This window comes from Rasamsonia byssochlamydoides, assembly GCF_041956645.1.
Source record: "Rasamsonia byssochlamydoides strain NRRL 3658 unplaced genomic scaffold VTN77scaffold_10, whole genome shotgun sequence".
In the NCBI taxonomy this organism is placed as follows: Eukaryota; Fungi; Ascomycota; class Eurotiomycetes; order Eurotiales; family Trichocomaceae; genus Rasamsonia; species Rasamsonia byssochlamydoides.
In genome coordinates, this window is record NW_027192393.1 from 231,879 (window position 1) to 244,931 (window position 13,053).

General features: G+C 52.0%; 3 protein-coding genes across 3 annotated transcripts; 2 read left to right on the plus strand and 1 right to left on the minus strand.

Moving 5' to 3' along the window:
- Nucleotides 1-469: 469 nt before the first annotated feature.
- Nucleotides 470-5,427, plus strand: VTN77DRAFT_421 (uncharacterized protein; the record flags this gene model as incomplete). Its single annotated transcript, XM_069420244.1, has 3 exons — nucleotides 470-683; nucleotides 739-859; nucleotides 909-5,427. The coding sequence occupies 3 exons, from the start codon at nucleotides 470-472 to the stop codon at nucleotides 5,425-5,427; spliced, it is 4,854 nt and encodes a 1,617-aa protein (XP_069280482.1).
- A 1,644-nt stretch (nucleotides 5,428-7,071) lies between these two features.
- VTN77DRAFT_422 (uncharacterized protein) lies at nucleotides 7,072-8,189 on the plus strand (the record flags this gene model as incomplete). The annotated part of the gene is made up of 3 exons (XM_069420255.1): nucleotides 7,072-7,175; nucleotides 7,430-7,556; nucleotides 7,725-8,189. 3 exons carry the CDS (start codon nucleotides 7,072-7,074, stop codon nucleotides 8,187-8,189), a joined length of 696 nt encoding a protein of 231 aa, XP_069280483.1.
- Nucleotides 8,190-8,888: 699 nt separating this feature from the next.
- VTN77DRAFT_423 (uncharacterized protein) lies at nucleotides 8,889-11,899 on the minus strand (the record flags this gene model as incomplete). The annotated part of the gene is made up of 4 exons (XM_069420266.1): nucleotides 8,889-10,073; nucleotides 10,138-10,374; nucleotides 10,442-11,461; nucleotides 11,519-11,899. 4 exons carry the CDS (start codon nucleotides 11,897-11,899, stop codon nucleotides 8,889-8,891), a joined length of 2,823 nt encoding a protein of 940 aa, XP_069280484.1.
- Between the last annotated feature and the right edge of the window lie 1,154 nt (nucleotides 11,900-13,053).

Sequence of the window (13,053 nt, forward strand, 5' to 3'; positions counted from 1 at the left end):
ATTCGAGCCTCGAAGTGAAATCCTCTCCACGGCTGACAGACAAGGACCAAATGTAAATGCAACAATGCCTAATCCAGCATGCCAATCGGGGTATGAAAGATGGAATGGAGATGGACGCCGAGGGGTTGTCGTAATGGTATGGAGGACTCCGTACTTACTATACAATCAATTAAGTTGCTTGGCGCACGGGGAGCGTCAGGAGCCAACTCACGGGATCCACCTTGCCGCGTGATGGTGATTATGTAATTTAGTTCCCGCTCAACCTGACGTCTCCACTGATATTCGACATCCATCCTTACTATCTATTGCATACCAGCTATCTAATCTAAACACGTCGCCTTCTCTCTTCGTGTCGCTCGCAGCAGAAGAGTAGACCTGTCAGGTGGCAAATGAGCATCTATCCTGCCTGGCGATGATGGCCTGGGACTTCTTTCCGTCTCTAGGGAAGTGATCTCTTATCAGTGCCGCGATGGGGCAAGGCTATTCTCTCACCACCCTGTCAGCAGGGTCGGCCGGGATCGACGTGCCCGAGCTGTCCGATCTCGTGTATGAAAAATCTCTGGGGTCAGCGAGGTTTATGAAGTGTATTCGGGCAAGGCAGCAAAATGGTCTAGCCGTCGTAAAGGTTATTATGAAACCTTATCCCAGCATGAAGTTGGACCCCTATGTCAAGGCTATAATCCGTCCGTCTACATCTGTGTCCTCGGTTGACTAGACTGATCTGACATGGAAATCCAGGTGAACGAGAGCTCCTTGCCGGAGTACCCAACGCTCTAGCATACCAGCGGATAATAGAAACGGGTACCAGTGGCTACCTGGTCCGTCAGTACATCTATAGCTCTCTGTACGATCGGATGAGGTACGAATCCCCCCTAACTTTGCTGAGACAGCTGGTCTGATGTGCGCAGCACTCGCCCGTTCTTGGAAGACATAGAGAAGAAGTGGATAGCCTTCCAGCTGCTATGCGCCCTCCGTGACTGTCATGCTCAAGATGTCTTCCATGGAGACATCAAAACCGAAAATGTCCTGGTCACGTCTTGGAACTGGTTGTATCTCTCTGACTTTTCTTCTTCGTTTAAGCCGACTTTTCTTCCGGAAGATAATCCGGCAGACTTTTCTTTCTACTTTGATACCTCGGGTCGACGGACCTGCTACCTGGCTCCAGAAAGATTCTTAGTCGCAGGCGAGGATCCAGGGAACAGGCGCGTCAACTGGGCCATGGATATATTTAGTGCCGGGTGTGTCATTGCCGAGCTTTTCTTGGAGTCACCAATCTTCACGCTCAGTCAGCTCTACAAGTACCGAAAAGGAGAGTTCAGTCCAGAGCATAGTCATCTCACGAAGATCGAAGACCAAAACATCAGGGAGCTAGTACTTCATATGATCCAGATTGATCCGGAGTCGAGGTATTCTGCAGAGGAATACCTCAACTTTTGGAGGCATAAGGCGTTCCCGGACTACTTCTACAGCTTCCTCCACCAGTATATGTCCCTCATCACCGAGCCTGCCTCAGGAAGAGCACATATCGACGCCGAGACTGGAAATATGGGCGAATCCGATGACCGAATTGACCGGATATACCTGGACTTCGATAAGATATCCTACTTCCTCGGCTCAACGTCCAGAAACTCGAAAGACGGTTCAAAGTTGACAACTCCTCGACTGACCAGTCACGCGCTTCCCGTCCATCTCGATATTCCAAATTACCGGCACGAGACATCGAATTTGGAACCGCAAGATGGGGCCCTCATCTTCCTTACGGTCGTTGTTGCCAATATACGGAACACCGCTAAAGCATCCGCACGAGTCAAAGCATGTGATCTTCTTCTCGCTTTCGCTGAGAGAGTCCCGGACGAAGCAAAACTGGATCGTATACTTCCCTATGTTATCATTTTGCTCAATGACCGATCAGACATTGTGAAGGTTGCTGCGATCCGCACTTTGGCACAGCTTCTGTCAATGGTCCAAGTAGTATCCCCGGTCAACGCTTATCTATTCCCAGAATATATCTTTCCAAGACTTCAACCGTTCATTCCGAGCTCGAATTCAAACCCAAGCCCAATGGTTCGCGCTGCGTATGCGTCATGTATCGCTTCGTTGGCTCAGTCGTCTCTCAGATTTCTTGACATGATTCAAGCTCTGCGAACGGATACACGTCTCCCATCCCTGATTCCCGCAGGTTCAGAGGCGAACTGGACTGAAGATGCGACTTACCACAACCTCTATGACGTTGCAAGGGTAGATCTTTTGGACTATTTTGAATTGCACACCAAAGCCCTTCTCACTGACAGTGATCCCTCCGTTCGCCGGGCTTTCCTTGGGTCTGTCTCGAGTCTCTGTGTATTCTTCGGTAACCAGAAAACCAACGAGGTGATTCTGAGCCATCTCAACACCTATCTCAATGACAAAGATTGGATTCTCAAATGTGCCTTCTTTGAAGCTGTGGTTGGTGTTGCGGCCTACGTGGGAAGTACGAGTCTGGAGGAATTTATTCTGCCTTTGATGGTCCAATCAATGACGGATTCGGAAGAGTTTGTGGTAGAGAGAGTCCTTCGCTCTCTTGCCGCGATGGCGGACCTGGGTCTCTTCCAACGATCAACAACGTGGGAACTCCTTCACATGGTCGTGCGATTCTTCGTTCACCCGAGTCTGTGGATCCGTGAAGCGGCTGTATTCTTCGTCGTCACGTCAGCGAAGTTTCTGTCGTTTGCGGACAAGCATTCGATTCTTACGCCCCTCATTCGACCGTTCCTCAAAAACAATATCACTTCGATCTCGGAAGGCGAAATTCTTGATGCACTTAAACGGCCAATGCCAAAGAATATATACGATATGGCTTTAGTGTGGGCATCGAAGGCCGAAAAGGGAAACTTTTGGAAGTCTGCGAGTCGAGATGGAACGTTCAGTCTCGGTGGTGCTGAGGTGCATATCGGTAGAGGGTCTCCTAGAAGTACGAACACCTCTCTTACCGGATTGCCGAGGAATGAGGAAGACGAGCAGTGGCTTTCACGACTAAGAAACTTGGGCATGACTCCGGACGATGAATTCAAGCTGCTAGCTCTCAGAGAATATATCTGGAGGGTTGCAGTGAGGTTGAGCAAGAATGCTGACCTGGGAACTTCGACGCCGCTTAATAGCATAATCACGTTGACGCAGTATGGAGTGACGCCGCAAACTGTGTTCTTTGATAAGAACCAGGCTGTCAAGCAACGAAGGGCCTCATTGGACAATCTTAATGTCGCTGACCAAGGTGAACGACGACCGCATACCATCGCAGACGCGTTGCTTGACGCTTCCACCACAATCGATACCCCAGCAGCCGCTCGCCGCAAACATATGCGTTCAAGGAGTCAACGATCGAGAGAGAGTGGTTCAGGGCCGCAGGTACCCGTGCCGAATGCCTTGGAGGCTATCAAGACGGACTCGCAGACACCGTCATCGATGTCATCTTCGCCAACGGCTCAAAATGCATCAGCCCAAACCTCAGATGTGGAGCGAAGGACTGCAAGCAGAATCCAGGGTGCCGATAAGAATTCCGAGCGTGGCAGCATAGTCACACTAACTGACGGTGAAAATCCGATGTCAGCGGGTTCAGGCCAGCGGAAGCCTAGCGCGATCAGCCTCTTGAACCGCAAAGACATGGCTAAAGCCTATGCAGAAACCAGCACGACCTCCACCAATGCCTTTGGTAAGGTCGATATTCCGTCCCAACGAGAAACTCCATTACAATCTCCTCTGTCAATGGCTAGAGAGAGACCAGCGCAGCAGACGGTGCCGCAGCAATACCACGTCGGCCATTCATACAGCGGCAACGATCCGATGATTTTGAAGCTTCTGGACTCTGTCTTTGCGGAGAATTACCCTACCGATCTCTTCGATCTGGGTCCCTATGTCAAGGAACTTGACTCCCGCCGACCAATCAAGAAAGCCAGCGGGGAAAACGGAGATAAACCCTGGAGACCAGAAGGAGTCCTGGTTGCGATGTTTGGGGAGCATACTGGGCCTGTGAATCGGGTGGTGGTCGCACCTGACCATGCCTTCTTCGTCACAGCCTCAGACGATGGCACCGTCAAAGTGTGGGATACCACACGCCTGGAGAAAAACCTGACCCCAAGGTCCCGGCAGACACATCGTCACGCCGCAGGATCGAAGGTGAAATGCCTGACATTTGTCGAGAACACTTACACGTTTGTCAGCGGAGCCACAGATGGATCTATCCATGCTGTCAAGGTCGACTATCACAATGTCAATGAGACGGTGCGATACGGTAAGCCTCAGATTGTTCGGCAATACCAACTCCCACAAGCCGACGATGGCTCTGTAGAATACGCTACATGGATAGAACATTTTCGCTCCGAGGCCCAGTCGACCCTCCTTGTTGCTACCAACACCTGCCGTATTTTGGCGATCGATATGAAGACTATGCTTCCTGTCTATTCGCTCCAGAATCCTGTGCACCACGGGACCCCGACGGCATTCTGTTACGACCGAAAACATAGCTGGCTTCTGGTGGGGACTTCGCACGGAATTCTAGACCTTTGGGACCTCCGCTTCCGAGTCAGATTGAAAGCCTGGGGGCTTCCTGGAGGCACCTCCATCCACCGACTTCAAGTGCATCCTACGAAAGGGCGCGGCCGCTGGGTCTGCGTAGCCGGTGGCAGCGCGCACGGAAGTGAAATCACTGTGTGGGACGTGGAGAAAGTTCAATGCCGTGAAGTCTATCGGGCTGCTTCGCCTTCCGTCAGCGCCGCCCATGCCCCTGCTCCTAACGGGAATCCTCACAGCCATCGAAGTCCCATCGTGAACAATTTGACCGCGATGAATACCGTGTCGAAAAGTTATGAGCCATGGCGTGTGGACGAGGATCGTCCCGAGGGCATGTTGAGCCGGTTTGCGACTGCGTCGTCCGCGGGTATCGAACCAAACACGACTGCGTCGTCGAGTCCCACGGGCGCTGTGGACCGTAATGGAATCTGTGCCTTGGCTGTCGGACTCGAGATGCCCGAGGATGGGAAGGACAGCGCGAAGTGCGGGTTTGCGATCTCAGCGGGTTCGGACCGCAAAGTCCGGTTCTGGGATCTTGCGCGACCGGAGCTGTCGACGATCGTCAGCGGTCTGGATACTGGAGCCGATGGAGCCGTTGCCGCGAAACCTCGCTACGAAACCGTCCAGCCGACTCCGAACCTGGTCGTGACGACGGAACACATGCCCAACGTGGCGGTGGCAAGTGGCCGACCGGGCGGCGGCCGCAAGGGCGCGAGCGGAAGTGGAGGGGGACGTCTGCCCCGAAGCACGGTGATCAGTCTGCAACAGCAGCAGTTGCTGAAGAGTCATTTGGATTCTATCCTTGACGTGGCCGTTCTGAGGGTGCCGTACGGAATGACTGTGAGTGTTGATCGCGCGGGGATGGTGTATGTGTTTCAGTAGGTAGCAACCGTCTGGGTGTGTTCTAGTCTTTTTCTAGTATTTTTTTTTGTTATGGGGCCTCTACGAGACTTATACGGGTTTGGAATGATGGTGATGACTGCGATGACTTGGTTATCTCTTTTTCCGTCTCGTCATGTAGCAATGCGTTTTCAGGTAGTTTTTATGATCATGAGAGGAGATCGGTAACGAATATTCCAATAATATTCCAGTCTGCTGGTGTTTTTTTTTTTTTGAGACTTACGATATACCTTATTACAAGCCTTAAATGTCTCCCTTCACTTGGAGAGAAAAAAAATACCTAGGCTTACCAACGAACGCCTGCCTGCCTAGACTAGGTAGGTCCTTGCTTGGATCCCATCAATACCAATATTCATACCTTAAGTAGGTATATTTACCGCTCGATCTAGATCTTGACCTTGCTCTTGAACGTGATCACACTCATACCACTATCATCATATCAGTCTCTTACTTATATTGACTATATTGACTATTTACATACCTAGGTATATCACAATACAAAGAAGACGGGACTTAAATTTAGTGCTATATCACGCCCCTTCAGCAAGGCCCAACCAATCCCTTTTTTTTTCCATAGTGAGACGAAAGCTCAGATGGACCACAATAGAGCCTAGCCACTCACGTGGTTTGCACAAACCCTACCTAGACTGACTACCTAGGTAGGTTATGCGTTCATGAGAAAGGAAGGAAACTTCTCAGACCGGCATGCATGTAGCGGCAGGTAGGTAGGTAAGTAACAAGACCTATATATCTATCACCATTATCATTTGTTTCCTTTTTTTCCCCTCCTTTTCCTCTCCTCTTCTCTCTCATTTTTTTCTTTCTATCTCTCCTCAAATTTCTGTCTCATGTTTCTTTCATGCGCAGCAATGTTTCTATTTTCCTCTGTCTCCTCTAGGGCAGTTCTTCCTTTCGACTCTATCTCACAAAATGACCTGGAGACTATGTCCAGCATGCAATAAATATCACTCAAACCTGCCATCCATTCACGCAGTAAAAAGGGGGGGGAAAAAAAAAGGGACCAGGAAAAGATGTTAAATTCATATCATTGGATTCAATTAATCAACTGGCTATCTTGAACCATACCTAGGTCCATACCTACTTAAGGTAGAGCGTCAACTTGACCGAACAGCAGCGGCAGTAGTAGTGGCAGCAGCACTGACAGGCTACATACATACAGCATCGTCGTCAATCTTGGAAGTGCATATGTATCGAAAGAGTGAACCACCCAGCCATTTGCTCCTCTTCTCGGCAGTTGTCAAGAGGTATAAGGCGTCATCTTCACACGTGCTGACCCTGTCTGTCACTGTGCCTGTGCCTTTGGTCCTTTGACGTGCTCGGCATGGCATGGCATGCTATCTCAATATCTGACAGCTCTCCTCTCGTCCCATCCCAGCCGCCCCTTTTATCTACTACTACTACCCTCCTCGTCTCGTCCACATCTCTCCCTGTCTCTTTCTCTACCATCCTCCGTCCGTCTGTCTTCATCTCATCAAATTCATCTACACATCATCTACCATATCATCAAATTCACGCTCCTTTCAGCTGATCTCATCTGTGCAAACTTCGTCCTATATCAGTGAGACAGTCCGGCTGGATAGGGGAAAGCGAGAACGAAAAGAAATCATGGAAATCATGGATGTCAAGAACGATTCTGAATCTGAGGGCTCCGAACCCAAGGAGCAGACTCAGCAGAGGCAGAGATACTTGTCGCCTCCGGGATTGACTCAGTGGGTTGTCCTGCTACCTCCTATTTATCTACCTGTCTATCTATCTACGTATCCATCTGCATGAACTCCGTCTGTCTGTCATATATACATGCATATATCCCCCAGCTCCTAGCCCCTTTATCCTTGTCTATCTGTCAGTCTGTTCTGTTCTGTCTGTCCGTCGAAGCCATGTCAACCTACCCAACCCTAAGAACTACTACCTACCTACCTACCTGCCTACCCAAGACAAGAATAACAAGCTAACTGTCTACCAGCCTCTTCAACTCTCCGAAATTCTCGGACTTTACCATCTTCGTCGAGGGAAGGATGTTTCATGCCCATAAGGCGATTCTGAGCTGCTACTCGGCGTATTTCTACAACCTTTTCAAGAGTGATTGGAAGGTGTGTACTTACTATCCTATCCTATCCTCTCCATAGAATTGCATGCATGCATGGATAAGGAGTGAGGGAGGGGGGGAACAAAAACAAAAAAGAAAAAAGAACCTGTCCACAAATTGAGTCTACTGAACAAAAACTAATATATCAACGCCATTTCTTTTGATGGTTTAGGAAACAGCCTCCAACACCATCACCCTGACCGACGACAACCCGTACGCCGTCGAAGCCATGCTCCAACACCTGTACGGCATGGACTACATCGTCGCGTACCACCCGGGCCTCTCGATCGAGCTCTTCGACGCCAAAGTGTACGCCATCGCGGAGAAATTCGGCATTCCGAGCCTCAAGGACGAAGTCAAGACCATGTTCACCTCCCAAGTCAAGGAGACTTGGAACTCGGAGGATTTCCCGCCCGCGGTGGCCGAGGTCTATGCCACGACGCCGCAGACGGATCGTGGCCTGCGCGATGTCGTCACTGATGTGGCGTGTGAGCATATCAAGGACCTGCTGAAGAAGGAGGATTTTGTCCAGGCGGTTCTCGAGGGCGATGGGTTTGTCATCGATCTGCTTAGCAGACTTAATGACAAGCTGGAATTGCAGAAGCGGTTCTCTGGTGGTCTTATTAGTGATAGGTAGGTAGAGCTGCGAGTTGAGCAAAACAGAATTTCTGTCTGATTCTGTCATTGATCGGCGTTACTGTCATCGATGAGACAGCAGATCCTTGCGAGGATGGAGGAACGACTACGGAGTAGATGGGATTCTTTCTCAGATGTTGATAATCTGTTCAAGCTACGTGCTTAATATTTACTAATGAACGGAATATGACTAGCGGAATGACTCAATTCAATCCTTTCACCACTTCCGATCCAGTCGGTCGGACCACAAATAAATAAATACAAAAGAGAGCGAGCGTACAGACACCGGTCAGCAACACATAGGAAAAACAAAACAATCAAGGGCCCACGTGACCCTTCACACAAGAATCTCTCACCCATGTCAATACTATACAGGGGTCGACGGGGATGAGGATGGGGACACGGTAGCCAAGAAGAAAAAGGTCCGGTCCATTGTCGAGTCTCTCCATACAACACGACAAGCAGACCCGCCAACAATCCAAAAAGCGCGACAGAAAAATATCCGCCATCCAAAAATCCCAGAACTAAAAACTGTAATAAAAAAAACGGTCAGGGGAATAGAAAAGAATCGACAGAAAAATAAATACCACAGATAGCGCCGTAAAGCCAAATTGCTGTTAGATCAGCTTTCTCTATTTTGCAATACCACAGATCGTGCATCTCATCGCATCAAGGACGTCTCTGGGCATCAACCTGCCGCTTATGAGACGACTCGAGCGGTTGGTTGCATGAGATCCCGACTGGGTTGCTTCCCTATAGTACCAGTCTCAGTTGCCATATCGAGACCGTCGGTCTCGTGAGCATGCTCATCGTCATCTTCCACAATCTTCGTGGGGATTTCGCCCGGGGAGTACTGCTGGCTCGATCTTTCGATCGTCGAGCTGCTGACCATCGACATCGACGTGCTGGAACGGTTGTGGACCAGATCGGGGGTCGGAGGGATGCTGGAGGCGCGCTGGTCCGCGTTCAGAAAGCTGCTTTCGCCTTCGCCCATCTCGCTCCCCTCATCGCGGGAGTTGTCCCGTCCATCTTCCGATGGGGCCAGGGTGCTGCCGTCGTGTTCCTTGTCCGATTCGTCATCGTCAATGTTGATGTCCTCCTCGGCATCCTGGGCGAGATGCAACCCTTCCACCGCGGCGGCGCACTGTTCGCTGATGTTGCGGATGATCGCTGCAATCGCATCGGTCTTATCTCGCAAATACCGGTCGGCCACGTCAGGCATGCTAATCTGGGAAAGGCGACGCTGCTGCTGCTGCTTGTCCATATTCAGCAAACGCTGCTCCATTTCAGGGGTGACATTGTCACCCACACTGCTGCTACTAGTACGGCTACCCGCCGACAACCGGAGCCGGGATGAGGGACGAGAGAGACGTCTCACCAGTTTGGCATCCGGTGCGGGCCGGGTAGTCTCCTGCCGAGTAGTCTCCTGCCGAGTAGTCTCCCTCTCCCCAGCTTCTTCGGAGGCCTCGTGTTCCAGATAGTCGTTGATATCGGCCGGAGTGCCCAGGTTGCGGATGATATGCTCCATGTGATGCGTCTGACCTTCGATCAGGCTGCGGAGGTGCACCACGATGCGCTGTGCCTCGTCACGCTGGCGCGTCAGAGTATTAGTCGTGTGCTGCAAAGCGGCCAGCTCCTTCTGGTTCCGCTTGCGCTCCCGTTCGAGCTCCTCCGCAATCTCCTGCTGCAGAACTAGAGCTTCCAGGGCGTCGTCACGCTGTTTCTCCGTGCCAGAAAGGCGGAGGGTGAGACGAGCAACATCATCCTTCTGCTGGTCGATGAGGGCGGTAAGACGGCGGTTTTCGCGCTTGTGGTTCTCGATCTTGACCTTGAGTTCGGAGGTCTCTTTCGTAAGCTGCTCAGCAAACGCTTGGAATTTGAGGAACTGCAATCGACCACTGTCAGTGCTCCATCATACGGAGTATCACCAAGAGGAAATGGGCTGTTACCTGCTGCTTCCAGGTCTCGAGTTCTTCAACCAAGAAGTTGTTGCGCTTCGTAACCTTGGACAGCTCCATTTCCATCCGGCCCTTGAGGTTAATGAAGTCCTGCCAAGCCTCCATAGCATCCCGGGAGTACTGGTTGCGTTCCCGCACGATCTCGTTCAAATGCCTCATCGAGACCTTGGTCATGAGAGGCTTCTTTACTGAGCCACCGAAAAGTGCTTTCACACCGGTATTGCGGCCCTGTCGCCATAGCAATAGACATAGTTAGCAAGACGACATCCGGTGCATTTTCAGAAACGAGACTTACCAGCTTCTCGCAGACATGGTCCATGACACTCATAACACCGTCTTGGTTCCACCAGGCAGGATCCTGAACACTTTCGACTTCACCCTTCATGACAATGATCTGACCAGCGGGAATCAGTTTCCCACCCCCGTACGCGGATCGCAGGTGCTGGGGCACTCCCGATGGGGTGACCTCGCCATTCAAGGCCTGGGTGAGACGGTTAATGAACTTGGTGCGTTGTCCTGGAGTCAGGACGTTGGGAGGGCTCGAGGTCAGGACAAAGTTGCGGTCCAGATCGACCACGAGCGCGTCCGACGGAGCGGTGAAGAGGGTACGGCACTCAGCCGTAATACCCAGGATGTAAGGTCCGGGTTCCTCGACAAGCTCCTTGGCATGGCGGGCGTGCACAACTGGAACGTAAAGACCGCTCCATTCGTAGACACGCACGCAGAAACGGACGGTTTCGGCGGCCATTGTCAACATGGCCGGGTAGTGGCTGACGAAGATGATTCGGCCGGTTGGCGAAACGGCCGCCTCGATGACGCCGACGATGTTCGGGATAGACAGACAGTTGAACAGGGGCCACATGGCAAAGTTCTGGAAACCCGTGGGCGAGGATGGGAACTGGTAGCAGAGCGCGTAATCCTTCATGTCGATGCGAACCAAGTCGTTCAGCCGTGGGGCAGGGAAGCTCAAGATGCGAGACACCTCTTCGGCGTGGAAGAGGTTGGTGGCCTTGTTCCAATGGATCCACATGCCACGAAGGTAGTCGCCCAGCAGGTCGTACAGGGGATACCGGGACAGGAAGCTCAGGCAGTAGGGAATCCAGTACGTCTCATCGGCATTGTCGAAGAAATCGGGTTCGGTCTTCTTGCGCAGTTCACGGATCGTCTCGGCACGCTTCTCATCTGCGCGAGACCAGACACGCAGAGCGATACCGTAGAGGGTGTGGGAGGAATCCTGCTGTAGGACAAAAGCGTGATGCACACAGTGGGGTTGGGTCTTGCCCGTGCAAATCTCGACGTCATGGGGGAAGCAGGCCTAGATTTCAATGTATCAGTTATCTCAAGAGCATATGTTAAAATGCAGACTACTGACCCTCATGGCGGCATGCAGAGCTCGAGCAATCTCATTGTCCTGCTCCAGTCTGGGACTGCTGCCCAGAATCTCGGGTAGCCAGAATTGGCCGACAGCACCCTTCATGTGCTGGATCTTGCCCTGCGGAGGCGGAGGGGCCTTTACCCATTGCGAGGGCTCGCGGCCCACACCGCAGACCATGTACGCATGGGTGAGAGTCTTGGGGGTTCGCTGTGCCGGCTTCATGTTGAGCGTGGACGGGATGGGCTGGGTGATGCGGGAATGCAGCGAGGAGGTGCGGCTGGGGATAGCGACGGAATTGTCGGTCTGATCCCGCGTCAGCGGCCGGTCACGGGTCGATGGACGGATAAAGGATCCATGCTCTCGCAGTGATGGACCCATTTCGATAGGATTGTCGATGATTTCGACTTTGGGGTGGTTCTGATATCAACGAAAGGCGAGATACGTTTGTTTTCTTTGATCTGGACGTCGATTCGATGGGAATCGCTGGCGAGCGAAAATTCCAGCCGTCGCGATACACCACGCGAGCTGGAAATGTAGGATACTCGAAAAGGAGTAGGAAATAAACGAGTGCTGAGCCAGGACAATGCAGTCCTAAAGCCGGGAAAAAAAATCACACAGATAGAACCCAGTTCACTACCAGCGCGACGTTTCCAACATCTCCTGGATGACTGTGGGTATGCCTGACAGAGCGAGGATGGGAGTCTCCTCGTCTACAGCAATGTGGGAGACAAAAGGAGAGGAGAGGCAGAGAAAAGAGAGACAAAGATCTAGGTTCAGGTCAGCAGGTACGTACCGGCCGGGGAGGGGGCCAGCGGGAGGAGAGAAAGAAGAGGAGACAGGACAGGGTTGTAACCTTCTTCTCCTTCTTCTTGTCTCTGCAGGACGGCCCCTGGGCGCTGGTCCGAGTGCCAATAGTAATGAGCGCTGAATCCTGGCTGAGCTTCCTCCGTACTAAGCGATCTCCATCACGCAAACCTTCCACCGGCTGGAGTTCAGGAACTTGTCTCCGTAAATGAAGCGCTAATGCGAACCGACTGGTGCCTATGTCCGGGGAGTTATAAAGACTAAGACCCGCCCGGAAGTTGGCCTTCTAAACTAGCCAGGAACGCTGAGCGCTGCCAGCCTCCCGTTTTGAGGCCCACCGCGCCCTAGAGCGCCCTAGAAATGCGCCGCCGCGTGCCCTGCGACGCCGGTGCCTGGGCCTGTGCTCTGCATTGCCTTGCCAGTCTGCCACGAGCGTCATATATCTGCATGTCTGACCCTATGATCAGCAGGGCTCCATGTGGTTGGAAGGGAGGCAGAATGTTCTGAAAAGAGGTCTGAATCGGAAGAAAATCGTTCCTATCGAGTCGACACGAGTCGTTCTTGTTAAAGTGCTCTGCCAGGAACGTACCTGCCTAGGCACCTTCTAAGTACGTACCTACCTAGAAAGGTTAGGCAGGAGGACCTGCTCCGTCCCTTCGGTAGGAAGGTACGGCCACGCGGAAGCTCCGAACCGGAACCACAATTTCTTCAGAACCGCGCTCGGAGAC